This window comes from Stegastes partitus, unplaced genomic scaffold, assembly GCF_000690725.1.
Source record: "Stegastes partitus isolate 25-593 unplaced genomic scaffold, Stegastes_partitus-1.0.2 Scaffold255, whole genome shotgun sequence".
NCBI lineage: Eukaryota > Metazoa > Chordata > Actinopteri > Pomacentridae > Stegastes > Stegastes partitus.
In genome coordinates, this window is record NW_007577986.1 from 439,299 (window position 1) to 456,234 (window position 16,936).

Below are 16,936 nucleotides of genomic sequence, written 5' to 3' on the forward strand. Positions count from 1 at the left end.
AAAAGAACTGGTTTTTCAGGTAAGATGATTTAATATTCTGACTGTACGAAATAATGCTCTGTGTTTGTTCAAAGAACATGCACATACAAACTGTTTCATTCTGTCAACATGTGAGTCTTGCAGAAGGTTAGCTATTAAGTTAAACAAAAACAAAACAAAAACTTTTTCTGTAAGAAGTAAAAAAATGTCAGAGTTGGACTTTTGAGGGAAGACACCCCCTGACATCAGGTAAGAAGCCCCCCATGGACATCAACAATTCTTTGCCATGCTGTTGTGTTATGTACACTATAACCTAATATGTTAAGATAAAGGCTAAGCAACGGTGAAAAATACATTATTTACTGTCTAAAACGCTAACTAGCTGACTCTATGTTAAGCTAATAATGCTATACTACGGTAGCTTGCTCTGGCTAGCGAACGTAGCATAACGCTAACTATGCTATGCTATGTTAGCTTGCTCTAGCTAGCTCGCTTAATTTTTTTTATTTTTAATTTTTTTGCTACTGTTGGCTAAACATCACTGCTGGTTTTGACATTACTTTTCTGTCATGCATTTAAATATGAGGGATAAAAAGCAAAGTTATAAGATTTGTCCAAGGCCCCTTAATTGTAATTTAATTGGCAATAACCTGTAAGCGTTTTTAAAAAAAATCTGAATGTGTTATTTAGCATTTATGTTGCAGGAAAAGTCAGAGCAACATATGTTGCATTTAGTTTTATAACAACAAAGATGTACGCTATTATGTTTTAATCATCCTCTAAAAGCTGTACATGTAAGGATATTTCTTGCCTATATAGTATATTGATATTGAAAAATATTAAATATAAAAAAGAATAGACGTGGTTTCTAAGGGGTTTAACCTACATGCGCAGCACACAAAATCTGAGTGTCTGAAAAATAAAATAAAATAAAATAAAATAAAATGGAAAAACACACTGGACAAGTTGCTTTTGTGCTAATACCCTCTGGAGTCAAACCGCCCTGTGTAGTACCCATTGGTCCCATTTCCCCTGAAGCCACCAGGAGACCCACAGACCGCCCATGCTTGCAGACAGAAAACTCCTTTCGGACCACGTTTCTAGCTCCAGACGGAAGCCTCTTGGTATATAGAGGATCTGCAGGGGGGGGAGAGCAGGAGGAGGTGCAGTCCGGCCGGAGCAGGAGGAGGCTGTGTGTGGGGGAGGACGGCGCTGCTGGTAGGTGCTGCTGCTGCTGCTGCTGCTGCTTTAACGGTCACCGCTGGCACTAAAATGGTTAAAACCCGTGAACGTGTTAGCGGCGGTGCGGCTCGCTTTGAATGGATTGCGTGAGTTGAGTGGAGTTGAATGGAGAGTGGAGAACGTGTTTTAATTCAAAAATAAGTCCCCGATTAGTGTGAAGGTATGAAAAGAGCAAATCGGGGTGGGCTCATGTCAGCTAACTAACTAGCTGTGGGGCTCAGAGCAACAACAACAACAACAACAACAACAACACGGACGGAGCAGCAGCTGTCTGTTTTGTGTAGCGGTGAGTGAGAATGATACGATAGTACTGTTAGAGGGCGGCAGCAGTGTCCTGATGCATGGCTAACACGTTCATCAGGGAGAAATGAGTGTTCCAACATTACTTTTCTTTCACATCCGGCAGCAGCAGTTCAGGAATTGGGGTGTTTAGTGGCAGCTGATCAGACACGTTGCTCTGTGACATTGTGTGTCTGCAGGCTGAGGTCAGCACGGAGCTCAACTCATCTCACTTTAACTTGTTTAATTGTCTTCTATTAGTTTGTGCAGCCACTAACCTTTCATCTGGATCATTGCCTAATATGTTGCCTGCTTTAAATGAAAGCTTTGATCTGCCTTTTTGCTAATATGACCCCTAATATTGTCATAGAACACATAAAAAATGTAAAAAACCATTTCAGACACACAATCCCTCAGATAAAGTGCCTCTTATGGAAATTGATGGCTCAGCCTTTCCTTTGTTTCTGTCAAGCCTCAAAGTCAAAGTGGCTCCAGAGGACAAGTGCCTCCTTGTGTGCCTGTTTCACATGCATGGCACGTTAATAAATCCTTGTTTTTAATCTGTCTCGCAGTCTTTAAGTGGCACAAGGAATTCGTATTAGTTCCCAGTGGAGTGCGTGTTAATATATACTTCGTTCTGGTTCATTTGGGTACATTTGAGTGTGTCTTCATGCTGTTTGTGAGGATGTTTTGTCCTCCTCCTTCACCCTAACTTTCCTTCAGCCCTTCAGCCCCTCAGCGCTGACCTTTAGCCCACATGAAGCGCTCAGCTCTCGTATCAGCTGTTAGAGGCGGGCTGTTTACGGGACCCTCGCTGGGAAATGTAGCCTGCCAGGTCCTGCTGGCACACAGACCTGCATGTCCCCACTGGTTATATGACTCATGAAGCGCGTGCATGTGACTGTGCAGATTTTAGTGATGATTTAGTTGATTTTGTTAATATGTAAAGGTGTGAACCTCTGTCTGTTTGTATCTCAGATTACCCAGCATGCCGCTGTCCTGAGACGACTTGTGACCTCTGACCACATCAACATGAATGCTAGACTAGAATAGTACACAGACACAAACACTACATAGCATTAAGTTCACTGAAGTCCAGCCAAGGACACAGTGGATCTATAAGCAGACTGATTGTGGATGTTTGGGAGTTACAAAGCTGACAACATATAAAACCATATTTCTGACAGGGATTCTTTAATTAGGATCTTAAAGAATTATGATTAAGATGCACTCACTGGGAGCTTTTACGATGCCTGATGATGGACAAAGTATTTAACAAAGACAAATGTTAAATAGGCTCAAGCATAGCCATTAATACATCAAGCATTTATTCAATTGATATGCCATTAGGGTTGCAATAAATTATCATTGATTAATGTGAAAACTGTTTTCTCAATTAATTAATATATCATGTGGCCTAAATTGTCAGAGAACAGTCAAAGATGTCCACTCCAGTGTCTCAGATTCCACAACGACGTCTTCAAGTGTCTGCATGTGTCTGTTTTATAGTGTTTACTAAAACTGAAGCTGCAACCAGTGAGTGTTTGGAATTTTTTCTGACGCACTTTTCTGACATATTTTAATTAGTCAGCAACTTTTATATTGGTGTGTCCTTACAATACTCTGTTTTAATGACACAAGCAGTTTTTTATGATATAATTATAATAACAGGATGACGAGTCTTGCCTTCAAAGTTGGCTCATACATGATGAGGACATGTTACTGTGAACTCTTTAATGACTTCTAATGCCCCCTTCTTTCTTGTTGTAGTCTCAGGAGGATGTCTGTGAATGCTGCTGTTGGCAGTTTTAGGATTAATCCTATGGATACTGTTGCTACTGTGGAGGATTAATACCAGAGCAGTAGCAATGCCTCTGAAAGGAGAGGAATCTTCATCTGGCTGTTCTCCATCTGCAGCCAAGGAGGACATACCCGCTCCAGGAGAACATTCTGTGTCAACAGTTACTACTACCTCAACACATAATCAGGATAACAGTCCCCAGTCTGACCACGAATCTTCAGGACTCCAAGTCAAAACAGTGGGCTCTGAGGCTCCGCAGGCCTCCTCAGAGGTAAATTCAGAGGAACCATCAGCACCTAAGACCACCCAGACACGTTCTAAGACCATCACAGCAATGCTCAGCTCAGGGCCCGAGGCGAGGGAACGCCTCAAGTTCATTCTCGGAGCATCAGAGGATAATTCTTCAGACGAGGAGCCTCTGGTCTCGAAACCTCCAAGCGGAGCATCTCAGCCACCGAACTCCACCCCCAGATCTTCCCCACAGCAGGCGGCCTCTGCAGTGCCACAGCCCAGCTCCTCGGGCATCAAGTAAGAGTTTGTGTCTGTTTAAGCTCATTCAGTTTTAGCTGTCCAAGGCCGGGCATGTTTTCATTTTTGTCAGGTGATGACACATGTAAAAACCCACGTCTGGAAGTAGTCGCTCTGGCTTGTGACATAAGCATGGAGCATGGAGTCTGGCAGAGATTCATCTGTCAGAAAACCTGTACGTTAGACTAGCACGTAGCCACATTGGTAACATGCCATTATGCTACTTTTTGTCCTGTCTCCACTGTGCGTTGTCACCTGACTGCATCGAGCTGACCTGTGTTATTGTCGCATGCCAAACATCTCGACTCTATTATTGGAACAAGAGCCACAGCCAGTGACTTTCAGAGCTGTTGGTTGTGTGACTCCTGGTCACAACACAGCAAACGATTTCAAATCCTGTGCTAATCTAAATTATTTATTTATTTTTTACTTTTGCTTTCATGTGCAAAATAGCAGTTTCCTTTCTTTTCCTTTTTTTTAATCCAGACTGGATGGTTTGTAATACGATGCCATATTAGGGCCAGAAGAGTTGTTTAGTGAACACAGCTGCGTGCTCGGCTCAGCGTACTTAACTGGATGGACTTACTTAAAATGTGTATATGTTAGTGGACTGTGGGAATCATCATGAAGGGGAGTAAGGTAAGATGTTTCTCTCTGCTAAATCATAGCTACGGAAGCATCTTCCTGCAGGTTGAAGGCTAGTTTTTAGGGAAAATAGATCTATTTGTGTGTGTGTGCATGGGACTTTTAGCCTTTCAGTGTCCAAAACCTTGGCCTCAGGTGGCTTTCTTTTATAAATAAAGTAGAACACTTAGTCCTGGTGTTGGTCTCTGTGCTCTGATTATATTTGTAAAGAGCAGCCAGCGATCTGTCAGTGGGGATCTGTGGATATTTTACTCCATATGTGGGAGGAGAGAAGAGAGGAAGCACCCACGAGGAAGCACTTTGTAGAGACCTCTTTGTTTTGGTCTGGATTTTAAAGCGCATTTTTATTGCTAAGGACTCAAGCACAATAAAATAGGCTGTATAATGGATGGACAGAGCAGTCACAGTCTTAACTTATTCCCATATCTGCAAAGGTAAGTCCTGCAAAGTGGTTTGTTATCGTTCTTTGTAATTTGATACTTTAGCTGCAGCGTTTGGTATGTGGACAGTTATCAAAAGCTTTATTGCAGAGCAGCCGAGAGAAATAATGAAAAGTCACACACAGTTACTGTGTGTCGGACTTAAACAAATGTTGCAGCAACTTCTGCAGGCATGTTTGTGAACAGGAAGGAGTGCTCATGTGGCGGTACTCCAGTTATGTAACTGTACAGAGCTTGTTTTGGCGCACGTATGTTTGAGGAAATAAAAAAAAAAAAGAAAAAGCCAACAGCTTGTACCCTTGAGAGGAGGGCGGCGTAATACAGCCCAGAATCATTTTGTAGCGTGACGCCATTGTGAAGCATTCCAGTGAAAATGGGTTTAGCCGTACAAGTTGTCTTCTGATGATCCGTAAATCATGTTTATGATTAGATACTCATTGTTTGTTCAGCAAAGTATGCGACTAGTTAAAATGAATCCCGTCTTATCATGTCTCGTGTCCTGGAAAAAGATCAGAAAGTGCAAGACACCAACCTGAAAAAAAGGTTATCAGAAACTATTTCAATAACCGATTGTATTTCCTGACTGAGCAATACAAGAGTGAAGTTTAAAGGTCACATCAGGCAGAATTGCACTCCAGCTGTACAGTAAAAGCCATTGATGCAACACAGGTGTTCCTGTGTGATATCTTGACATGGGACAGGATTTCTGTGACCGTACAGGTGGCATGTGGTGCAATTGCAGCAAGACTTTGGAATGAGCATGACACGAGCCAACAGATTGTAGCGGTATGTACATTAAATGCTTGAACGGTATTGCAGTATTCAATGAAACTGTATTGCCTAAAACATGGAAAGTTGCTCTGCTTGTTTTGTCTTAGTCAGTGTTAAGTGTGTTGTAATGCTGGTGGTGGTATTAAAATAGTGTCATATAATATCAAACCTTGTTACTATAGTTCAGTTTTACTTCTTTTGCATTTACTTGTAGCAGTATTGTTAGAGTTTGGACAGACTTGTAGATTCCAGTGACCTCTGTTTATTACATTTCCCTGACTGCTATGTAAAGAAGCTCATTTTGATTTTTGACTACAAATATCTATTAAAATGTCTTTTGCGCATCAGACTTAAAGCTAATTCTTTAAGTGAAACTCAAAAGTAAAGGTAATTTCCAACAATTCCCTTATGATTCAAAATGTTCTCTCTAAGCAAATATGATAGTCATTACCATTATTTAGAAATGAGTTCAACATGTAAGCAGTGATTCCTGTCACAACTCTCATTTGTATAACCTGGTGCTACTTAAGGTAGCCCTGCTGCCATTTATGAATAAAATAAATGTATCGTCAAGCTTGATGCATTCATGTAGTCCCTTCAGTCTAACTTCCAGCTGCTTCTGGAGACGGTGTGTGTGCACATATATGTATATTTATATTTGTAAGACTGAAGGACACATGAAGACATGCAACTTTTAACCTTTCATTGGCTCCACGGTGGCAAACAGGGATGCCAAGAGTAATTGCTTTGGCCTAATTTCTGTACCTATGAGTTGTACTGTTCTGCAAAGTGTTAGCTGTGAAGAGCAGCGGTTAAGTGTCATTTTGAAGATAAGGTCATAAATAAATGGGCTGTTCCAGATTCCCGTCCCTGCCTGTTGCAGAGAGAGACTGACCTTTGACTTGGGTTTTTGATTTTCTGTGCTCTGCCTGTTGCTGTCATGTAGTTTGCTAACAGTCTCTAAATGAGCCTGTTGTGTAGTTGTTGTTGTTTTTTTTGTTTTACCTCTGTGTCTGTTGAGGAGAGTTGCAGTCTGCTTCTGTTTGTGACTTTATATAGGATGACGTTCATCCGGCAGTTTCTGGGATAATCTAATCTATGCTATAGCTGATATACAGAAAAGAATACACCCTGGTAATTGTGTTTTGCCTTTTACTGGGCAATGCAACTAACCATGAGCTTTTTATTCTAGGCCTAGCATGTCTGGTCCTCACTTGGTGAAAAAAGGACGAGAACACAGAAAGATGGATCTGCAGAGGGACTTCACTGTGGCCTCTCCGGCTGAGTTTGTCACACGATTTGGTGGCAACCGTGTCATAGAAAAAGTATGAATGAAAATCTTTCTTGTATTTCTGGATATCTGTTTTCATGAATTTACAGCATACTCCAACTTTTGTCTTCCTACTAAGGCTGCTCATGTTGTTTCTGTTTGTGTTTACAGGTGCTGATAGCTAATAATGGCATCGCTGCTGTCAAGTGTATGCGCTCTATCCGTCGCTGGTCCTACGAAATGTTTCGCAACGAGAGAACCATCCGCTTTGTGGTCATGGTGGCCCCTGAAGACTTGCAAGCTAACGCAGGTCAGTGTTACTTTGATCATTTTTTTATTACTCAGCAGTCATCGCCAAGAACTTATCTGTCAGAGAAAAGCACTAGAAACTGTGTCTTAGCAGTGAATCAGATGTTTGATCATGCTTCCTATTGTGTGTTTTTTTCCCTACAGAATACATAAAAATGGCTGACCATTATGTGCCTGTACCTGGTGGTACCAACAATAATAATTATGCCAATGTAGAACTGATAGTTGATATTGCGAAAAGAATCCCAGTGCAGGTACATGTCAAAGTTTAACTACACAACATTGTTCTTTCTGATATGTGACTCTGGGTTAAACCGTCCATGTTTTTCTTAAACTGGGAAATAATTCTGTGTGTTGCTCTTTATAGGCTGTGTGGGCCGGGTGGGGCCATGCGTCTGAAAATCCCAAACTGCCTGAACTCCTGAACAAAGCAGGGATATCATTCATGGGTAAGAACTGTTGCTTTCATTTAGCTAGTTAGTACCTGTGTCACATCTTGTTATTAACTGACTGCCGCTGTTTCTCTCAGGGCCATCCAGTAAGGCCATGTGGGCTTTAGGGGATAAGGTGGCTTCTTCCATTGTGGCCCAGAGTGCTGACATTCCCACACTACCATGGAGCGGATCAGGTGATGTCTCAGTTCGTAGGACATATTCTGCTGTTTGCACAGAGTATAGACTCCCTCATTAGACAGTGTTTTGTTCTTACCTGGTGTGTCATTGTGCTCCAGGTCTTAAAGTGGACTGGGATGAAGAGGACCAAAGGGAGGGAAATGTAATCAGTGTTCCTCCAGAGATCTACACACAGGGCTGCGTTCATGATGTAGATGATGGATTAGCAGTAAGTGTATTTAGCATGTCATTGCTCTCATGTCTGTACATTTTCTGCTACTTTAAACCGGAAGATACTCCCATAAGCCAAGTGTCTTTTGCTAAGTTATATTTTGTGTTCTGTTTCTTTGCAGGGAGCTGAGAGGATTGGTTATCCAGTTGTTATCAAAGCCTCTGAGGGTGGTGGCGGAAAAGGCATCCGGAAAGTTGAAAGTGCTGATGATTTTCCAAGTTCCTTTAGACAGGTTTGTGTTGTTATATCTAACAGCCAAATACCTGGTTTCATTTGTAATTAAACCACAACTTTCTACACTTTGATGCAGTTCTTACAGTTGACATGTATTCTAAATGCAGGTTCAGACAGAGGTACCCGGCTCACCTATCTTCATCATGCAACTGGCTCAGCATGCACGGCACCTGGAGGTCCAGATACTGGCTGACGAGTATGGAAATGCGATCTCTCTGTTTGGACGAGACTGCTCCATCCAGAGAAGGCACCAGAAGATCATAGAGGAGGCTCCTGCCACCATAGCTGCTCTCTCAACATTCGAGCAAATGGAACGGGTCAGTTTGTGTGACTGCTTCTGCTTATTTTACCACCACATTGTCTGCTGTGGTTGAGACCTATTTTGTGTCTTCTTTGTTTCTGGCCTAGTATGCTGTGCGACTGGCCAAGATGGTGGGCTATGTGAGTGCAGGCACAGTGGAATATCTCTTTTCTGAAGATGGAAGTTTCCATTTCCTGGAGCTGAATCCTCGCCTGCAGGTGGAACATCCCTGTACAGAGATGATCGGAGATGTAAACTTGCCAGCTGCCCAACTTCAGGTAAACCTTTGCTGGTTGAGCATGCTCTATTATTATGAGTGTTGATCAAAAGGTTCAGAGACTTTTTAATGGCGCACATGCACAGAGCGCATCACAGTTACGTGCATGCAAAATGGATGATGCATGACAGCACGACATAAAAATGTGATTTGTGTGACCATGTTTTCGTGACTGCTGGTAGGTGCATGTTTGCGATTTCTCCATGGAGTGCAAACTGAGAAAGGGAGGCATCACATTCTGTGTCAGTTAGCAGCCATGATGAGTAAATGTTCATGTTTAGGATTATCATTGGTGAAAAGAAGTGGGTGTGCAGCCACCACCAACACAAGAAACAGTAGTTTTTACTGCAGAAGAGCCCACAATTTCCAAAACTGGACAATATGGATCAGGTCAGGAGTGCGTTTGGAGCGTAGTTGTTGTTTTCCGAAACAGCCATGTGGTTGTACACCAGGAATGAATCCAACAGAGTCAGACTATTGAGGCCACTGTAGCATCATGAGGTGTCTTAAGGGAGGACATTCAGTGCAAATGACCTGAACAGTGGTGCAATGGCATTTAAGTTTTCCAGTGCACTGTGGGCCACGATTACGCATGGATTTTTTTGGCCACAACAGCACAGTCTTTGCTCTTCGTTATTTAAATTTATATCAAGTACAGTTTTTGATTTTTATAAAGACCGTGTCAGGGCTTTTTGATCAACCCTTGTACATCACAGGAGAATAGCTTGAGCCATCCCTTCTCAATGACACAATAGATACACATTGAACCTTGCTGTTTTAACTTGGCGCCTTATCTCTGATAGATTGCGATGGGAATCCCCCTTCATAGAATTAAGGACATACGCGTGTTTTATGGAGAAAGTCCATGGGGTGACGCCATCATTAACTTTGAGACACCGGAGTTCATGCCAAGTCCAAGGGGACACGTCATCGCTGCTCGGATCACCAGTGAGAACCCTGATGAGGTAGGGCTCAATTTCATCAACACTCACAATACTACATTTTGCTAAGTACTTCTAATTTTCACTCGTGACTTTTCATCCTCCCTCCCAGGGGTTCAAGCCGAGCTCTGGCACCGTTCAGGAGCTGAACTTCCGCAGCAGTAAAAACGTCTGGGGTTATTTCAGTGTGGGGGCGACTGGTGGCCTCCATGAATTTGCAGATTCCCAGTTTGGACACTGTTTCTCGTGGGGCGAGAACCGTGAAGAGGCCATCTCGTAAGACTTTTTCTTGATAATGCCATGATAACCGATCTTTAGCTAGTGTTCAGGTGTTTTTGTGCCCTGTAAGTCAACTGCAAGAAGTGCATTATCTGTCCTAATGTTGTAACTGTCCATGATGTAATCGAACAATGTGGGAAATGCAATGACCTGCCAATAATACAGTCAAATCTTCAATTATGCAACTTGCAATTGGAATCTTATTCAAGATATACTAGTATTCTATTTTCAAAAATAGATTATGCAATAATGTAGAATAAAATAATGTAAAGTTAAAACATTAAAATACATCATAGAATCTGAGTTTATCAGGTATTTGCTGTTTGCCTCAGGAACATGGTGGTGGCTATGAAGGAGCTGTCCATTAGAGGTGATTTCAGGACGACAGTCGAATACCTCATTAAGCTGCTAGAGACAGAAAGCTTTAGAAACAATGACATCGACACTGGCTGGCTGGATCATCTCATTGCAGAGAAAGTGCAGGTAGGAGACTGAAAACCATATGACATAAAATGACCAGGTGTCCAGTCATGAATGTGTGTGTGGTTAAGTTTTCTTTTTGTTTCATAAAGCCACTTGTTCCTCTTGCAGGCAGAGAGACCAGAGACCATGCTGGGTGTTGTCTGCGGGGCTTTGCATGTTGCTGATTTTAGCTTCAGAAAGAGTATGTCCGACTACTTGCATTCACTTGAAAGGTCAGTAGACAGATTCCCTTCTCATCAGTGTCTCACTGCAGTTCTAACTACATTTAACATCTAACATTATCTGCTGCATCTGCAGAGGCCAAGTACTGCCTGCAAACAGTCTGCTCAACTCTGTCAGTGTGGACCTAATATATGAAGGAGTCAAATTCTGTCTGAAGGTATTTGCTTTATTCCTGTACTGCTCCTCTTTTGACTTACCTTCGTACCTTTTTTATTCAATAACTTGTCGCTGACGCTTCCTGCAGGTGGCTCGCCAATCCCCAACAACTTATGTCATCATGATGAATGGCTCCAACATTGAAATAGACGTCCACAGGTTGAGTGATGGTGGCCTCCTGCTGTGCTACGACGGCAGCAGCCACACTACCTACATGAAAGAGGAAGTAGACAGGCAAGGCTTTGACTGTGTAAAATCCTAATGATTGCTTCATACTTCGTTTAACTATTCACTAACTTCCACTATTTTTTCACCTCTAAAGTTACCGCATCACCGTTGGCAACAAGACCTGTGTATTTGAGAAGGAGAAGGATCCCACAGTGCTGAGGTCGCCCTCTGCTGGCAAACTCCTGCAATATGTGGTTGAGGATGGAGGTCATATTTGTGCAGGAGAAACCTACGCAGAGATTGAGGTGACACATTTTGAAAGACAACGTGTCTGATTTTGTGATGCATGCAGCATCTGCTGGTGTTTTCCTCTCCGATATAACACTTCAATATGCTGTGGTTTTAGGTGATGAAGATGGTGATGACTCTGACTGTGCACCAGTCTGGCTGTGTCCACTTTGTCAAGAGGCCAGGGGCAGTTCTCGAGCCTGGTTGCGTGGTAGCGAACATGGTCCTGGATGACCCCAGCAGTATAGCTAGAGTAGGTTCTTTTAAATCACTATCTAAACCGTTTGTATACCACTTCCTAGCATGACTCACTAGATGCAGATTGTGGGCACAAGCCTGCCATCACACGGCTTTCTCCTCTACTATCACTGTCTATGTGCTACTGTTTTCAAATTCCCCTTCACCACAAGAAACAATGACCCCAAAGTCCAGGTGAGCAACCTACACATTGAAAGTTTCAAGTTTTGATGAAGGTTTGGATCGTACAATTAGGCAGAGTGCTCATCTCCTTGCATGCAAATATTCCACCAAAACAATTCCACCCATCACTGTTTTGAGTGGACACTTCTGCTTTGCACTGTCTAAAATGTTTGTAATTGGTTTAAAGAAACACAAACAATCCAGAGCCTTTCTTTACTCCTGATATAACAGAATAGTAATGAGGCCAGACCATTCTACACAGTGCTGTATCAGCGATGTGTAGAATGGCCTGGCTGTGTAAGACAAATCACTTACTATCAATACTCAGATTATTGCTAAAGACATCACATTAATAATTTCGACCTGTATTTGTTTAGATTTTCTCATTTAAATTTGGTATTACAGGTGTTTACTGTTGGTTATTAAGGCTCAGGTTGGAAAACAACAAAATGTATGTCCCATGTTAAAGCTGTTTTTGTTGTTAATTGCAGATAATAATTAAGAATTGTACCATTTTGCTGTATATCATAGGTGGAACTCAACACCGCCACACTGCCACCCCAGCAGCCACTACCCATGGTCGGAGAAAAGCTTCACCAGGTGTTTCACAGTGTGCTCGACAATCTGGTTAAAGTGATGGATGGGTATTGCCTTGAAGAGCCCTACTTTAGCAGCAAGGTATGTATCAGCCCGTCTGCCACTTCAGATTCCTGAATTTACGATACCTCAAGAATTTTTACTGATTTTTACGAGCATGTTTGGGTTTGCATCTCTGCAGCTGAAAAAGTGGGTTGCTACCCTGATGAAGACTCTGAGGGACCCCTCCCTGCCGCTATTGGAACTCCAGGAGATCATGACCAGCGTGGCGGGTCGCATCCCATCTAGTGTTGAGACAGACATCCGTAAAGTCATGGCGCAGTATGCGAGCAACATCACCTCCGTCCTCTGCCAGTTCCCCAGTCAAAGGGTAAATTTTACCAAATGAAATTAGGCCAGTGTCACAGAGCAGGTTTTTAAAGTATAAATAACTACTCCTGTCAATGTAATAAAATGATGTTTTGCTTATTTGATTCCAGATTGCCAACATTTTAGACAGCCACGCAGCGACCTTACAGAGGAAGGCTGACCGAGAGGTTTTCTTCATGAACACTCAGAGTATTGTACAGCTGGTGCAGAGGTTAGTTTGTTTCAGTTTTGTCATGCAGATTGCAGCAGTAACACATCAGAGTGTGTTTGTGTTTGTTGACACGTTGGAATTTGCTCCGTTCAGATTCCGCAGTGGAATCCGTGGTTATATGAAATCTGTGGTTCTCGATCTACTGAAGCACTACCTGCAGGTAGAGATGCAGTTTCAACAAGGTAACATTAACGCTCTTTGAAACTTCATTGCGATGTTTTCTTTATAGTAATTGCAGCTGATCTTTATTTGAAATATTTGTGCTCCTTTTCTATCTTACAGCTCACTATGATAAGTGTGTTATCAACCTGAGAGAGCAGCACAAACCTGACATGAGTCCTGTGCTTGACTACATCTTCTCTCACGCTCAGGTTTCCAAGAAGAACATTCTGGTCACAATGCTCATAGTAAGGCTTTCATCAGTCTCTGGATGGACACAAATATACTATTTTTCATAGGTAATTTTTTTGTTTGGAGAATGACAGTGATGTCTCTGACTTTGTGTAGGACCAACTGTGTGGACGGGATCCCACCCTGGCAGACGAGCTCATGGCCATTCTGAATGAACTCACACAGCTGAGCAAGATGGAGAACTCAAAGGTGGCCTTGAGAGCCAGACAGGTAAGACTGTCTGCATCTCAGTAGGAGATATGAGTCTGTTTTGAATATATACAGACTGCTGGCAAATGAAAAGGAAAACCTGAATATGTTTGACTCCTACAGTGAGTTTGTCTGGTGGCTCTGTTAGGCTTTAAAGGGTATTTAGCTGGCATGACTTGGGCCTACTTAAAGTAATAATATTAATAACAACAATAATAATAACACATTTTAGTGTGTAGAAACCAATACAAAAGCAGCAGGATTTGAGGTCCACAGGTTTAACTGATGTTTTTGAATTGTGTCTAACATTTGTGTTTTTGTCAGATTTCAAGATACCATGCATCCTTTTGCAGTCACACTGTCCTCTTTGTAAAGGTTGTTATATTTTTGTAAATGTCTCGTAGGTCTTGATTGCCTCCCATTTACCATCATACGAATTGAGACACAACCAGGTGGAGTCCATCTTCCTGTCGGCCATTGACATGTATGGCCACCAGTTTTGCCCGGAAAACTTGAAGGTTAGCCTCGTTTGCAGAAATTTTACTGGCATCATCAGTTTATTACAGCTTCAATATGAAATGATGAATGTGTTTTTTTTTTTTTATTTGACACAGAAACTGATTCTCTCTGAAACCTCCATTTTTGATGTTTTGCCCAATTTCTTCTATCACTCCAACCAAGTCGTATGCATGGCTGCACTGGAGGTATGGTTAGTAGATGCAAACAAATTCTTATGCATTTCTTTTGTTTAGTCAACAATAATGTTTTTTCTGCTTTGGTTTTCAGGTGTACGTTCGCAGAGCTTACATTGCCTACGAACTTAACAGCATCCAGCACCACCAGCTGCAGGATGGAACATGTGCTGTAGACTTCCAGTTTATGTTGCCATCGTCACATCCGAACAGGTAACATGTTTCCTTCAGACAAAGCCACAGATGAATAACACAATGTTGTAGAATTGTTGAGTTACTGTTGCGTCTCTGCCACTTCCAAATTCAAACAGTTCTTGACGTTCGCGGTAGAGCGGGCTTCCACTGAGCAAAGGATTCATTAGGTCAAATAAACTTTTCATGGAAAAATGCTTTACTTTGTGGCCTTACAAAACATGATTTCAGCTCTCCATAATCTTCTTGTTGCAAATCGACTGATGGATCAAATGCAGTGATAAGTGGTGTTGGTGGAAGGCAGCCTATGAACTTCTGCTGTAACTGCTTATGGCTAACTCTGACTGCAGAATGTTTTCTCCCACCTGACATTAATGTGAATGTGCATAGCATCTTGTAAAGTGCTTTAATCTAATACCTAGAGGTAGACGTACAGTTTGATCATCCTCTGCTAATATTCACCTGTCAATCGTCTTATTTCAGAGGGAGCAGCCGTACTCTGAGCAGGTAGAGTAAAGCTCCTCCCAACCAGCCAAACCACCTGATCGTGTGTCTGTCTTGAAGCAATGCATGCTGGATGCACTGTGTTACTGTTTCCTCCTGCCTAAATACATTTGCTTAAGGACTCCTCTAACAAGTCCTCCTAATTCACTTTTTAGCTTAGCTTCTCCATATGTTTTGTTGTCATTTTGTTGCTTCTCTCAACTTGTAGAACATTACTGAGCTTTTTGAGAGAAACATCTTTTACTGATTTCATGTTCCTCTTAAAAACTTCAAGCTTGAGATTTCACTGATTGCTACCAAATGGGGAGCCTGTATTCTCCACCCTAAGATACTGATTCCTGATTTACAAATACCAATCAGGTATTGTAAAAATTGCTCTGGATAATAACAATTCATAATTCCTTTCAATTCAATACATGAAATGGGCCTATCATCCTGGTGGGGACTCGATTTGGACTTGAGCCACAATCGAGTCTAATGAAGTCTGATGACTTTAGATTTTAACACTAGTGACTTCACTTGGACTTTTGACCCTTCACTTGGGGTGACTTGATATCCTCCCAGTACCCAAACATAACCGTAGATGTCCTGCAAAAGTGTGCAGCTGATCAACTGACAGTGAATACAGTAAATCAACAGGATGCAGTCAGGCTGAGCAACGGGCAGGGAGACCAGCTGATAACACATTCTGACCAGGGTGACATGATGTCCAAAAGTGGCCAAGATTCACTATAATGAAATTACTGTAACATCTTTCAAAAAATGTGAAAATGCATAATTCATATTTAACAATATTTATTTTATGTTTTGTCTCTGTAGGGAAGTGGAGAGAGAGTCTGTAACCAGGACTGTACTATATTTTGTTCCCATGTTGGAGTATGAACCAGATAGTTACTGACACTGGATGATTTACAATGTCATCATACTTGTGTTATTAACATGACATCAATATTTCATTTAATAAATGTCACAGTAAATACTAGTGTAACTCTATACTCCTAATTCAGACACTAAAACATTCTGGTAAGCAGAATTCAAATTTCGATCTTTTTGTTAGTTTAAAGGACAAATATCTCAGAGGAGACATCAAACCCGGTGTGAATAGCACCCAGCAGTAGCTCAGCCTTTTCCTGACTTGGGACTTTGTAGTCAAGACTTGGGACTTACTTGTGACTTACAGACCAGTGATTTTGTGTCACCTCTATCAGCTGTATGTAATTAGAATTGGATGGAAAGAAATGGAGATAAAATCCAGACTTGCTTTAATTGTTCTATGTATGAATATTTCTGCACTTTGTTGTTCAGTGTTGCTGGAGCACAGCTCTACATGATGATTCAGGATTAGTCAGTGGTCCTGTTATTTTTATTTTTTTTAGGGTTCCTGTGCCAGTGAATGGATCAGGCCAGCTAAAAATGCGGCGACAGAGCAGCGAACTCTTCCTCGAAGGAGCCTTGTCTCCACCCTGCCAGCGCATGGGGGCCATGGTGGCTTTCCAGTGTTTTGACGACTTCACAAGGTCACTTGTCTTAACTTGTCTGTGTACATTCTCTACAGTCAATGTAGAATCCTATGTGCTGAAGTAGAGGGCAGCTGGGCTTCTCTTGTTGTTCTTGAAGACATTTTACCTTCATCCAACTTAGTTCTAACTGGCTGATAGGGATCTGGACTCCCAGATAAATATTGTCACCCCCCACCGCACATGGCTAATGACCCGTTAATGACCCAAGATTTACACGTCTTGAGGTGTGAGTGATTGTGAAACTTCCAGGTTTCAGGTTCCAGGTGCATGATAAGTACCTGATAAGTGGTGTTGTAAGATCCGTCCTCTGTTCAGAGATGGCTGTTCCAGTTTAACATGCTTCTCTCACTCCCCTCTCAAACCACCTGTCTTCTC

The 16,936-nt window shown here is 42.0% G+C and overlaps 1 protein-coding gene across 3 annotated transcripts in view; it reads left to right on the forward strand.

Annotated features, from left to right (window-relative positions):
* Positions 1-1,217: 1,217 nt before the first annotated feature.
* Positions 1,218-16,936, forward strand: part of acacb (acetyl-CoA carboxylase beta) — a 25,854-nt gene continuing 10,135 nt past the window's right edge. Inside the window, exons 1-30 of one of the 3 annotated variants that reach the window (XM_008282053.1) lie at positions 1,218-1,507; positions 3,271-3,829; positions 6,878-7,010; positions 7,127-7,265; positions 7,409-7,518; positions 7,632-7,713; positions 7,794-7,892; positions 7,995-8,104; positions 8,229-8,339; positions 8,449-8,658; positions 8,750-8,920; positions 9,723-9,884; positions 9,973-10,136; positions 10,472-10,622; positions 10,731-10,834; positions 10,920-11,001; positions 11,089-11,234; positions 11,323-11,473; positions 11,575-11,709; positions 12,408-12,554; positions 12,655-12,843; positions 12,953-13,053; positions 13,147-13,235; positions 13,336-13,460; positions 13,561-13,674; positions 14,058-14,171; positions 14,268-14,357; positions 14,440-14,558; positions 15,021-15,044; positions 16,418-16,558. In XM_008282053.1, the coding sequence (XP_008280275.1) occupies positions 3,291-3,829; positions 6,878-7,010; positions 7,127-7,265; positions 7,409-7,518; positions 7,632-7,713; positions 7,794-7,892; positions 7,995-8,104; positions 8,229-8,339; positions 8,449-8,658; positions 8,750-8,920; positions 9,723-9,884; positions 9,973-10,136; positions 10,472-10,622; positions 10,731-10,834; positions 10,920-11,001; positions 11,089-11,234; positions 11,323-11,473; positions 11,575-11,709; positions 12,408-12,554; positions 12,655-12,843; positions 12,953-13,053; positions 13,147-13,235; positions 13,336-13,460; positions 13,561-13,674; positions 14,058-14,171; positions 14,268-14,357; positions 14,440-14,558; positions 15,021-15,044; positions 16,418-16,558 (4,052 nt within the window). In that variant the 5' untranslated portion in view covers positions 1,218-1,507; positions 3,271-3,290. Of the gene's footprint in view, positions 1,508-3,270; positions 3,830-4,850; positions 4,909-6,877; positions 7,011-7,126; positions 7,266-7,408; positions 7,519-7,631; positions 7,714-7,793; positions 7,893-7,994; positions 8,105-8,228; positions 8,340-8,448; positions 8,659-8,749; positions 8,921-9,722; positions 9,885-9,972; positions 10,137-10,471; positions 10,623-10,730; positions 10,835-10,919; positions 11,002-11,088; positions 11,235-11,322; positions 11,474-11,574; positions 11,710-12,407; positions 12,555-12,654; positions 12,844-12,952; positions 13,054-13,146; positions 13,236-13,335; positions 13,461-13,560; positions 13,675-14,057; positions 14,172-14,267; positions 14,358-14,439; positions 14,559-15,020; positions 15,045-16,417; positions 16,559-16,936 lie in introns of those variants that run through there. The other 2 variants (XM_008282054.1, XM_008282055.1) reach the window with 2 other exon arrangements.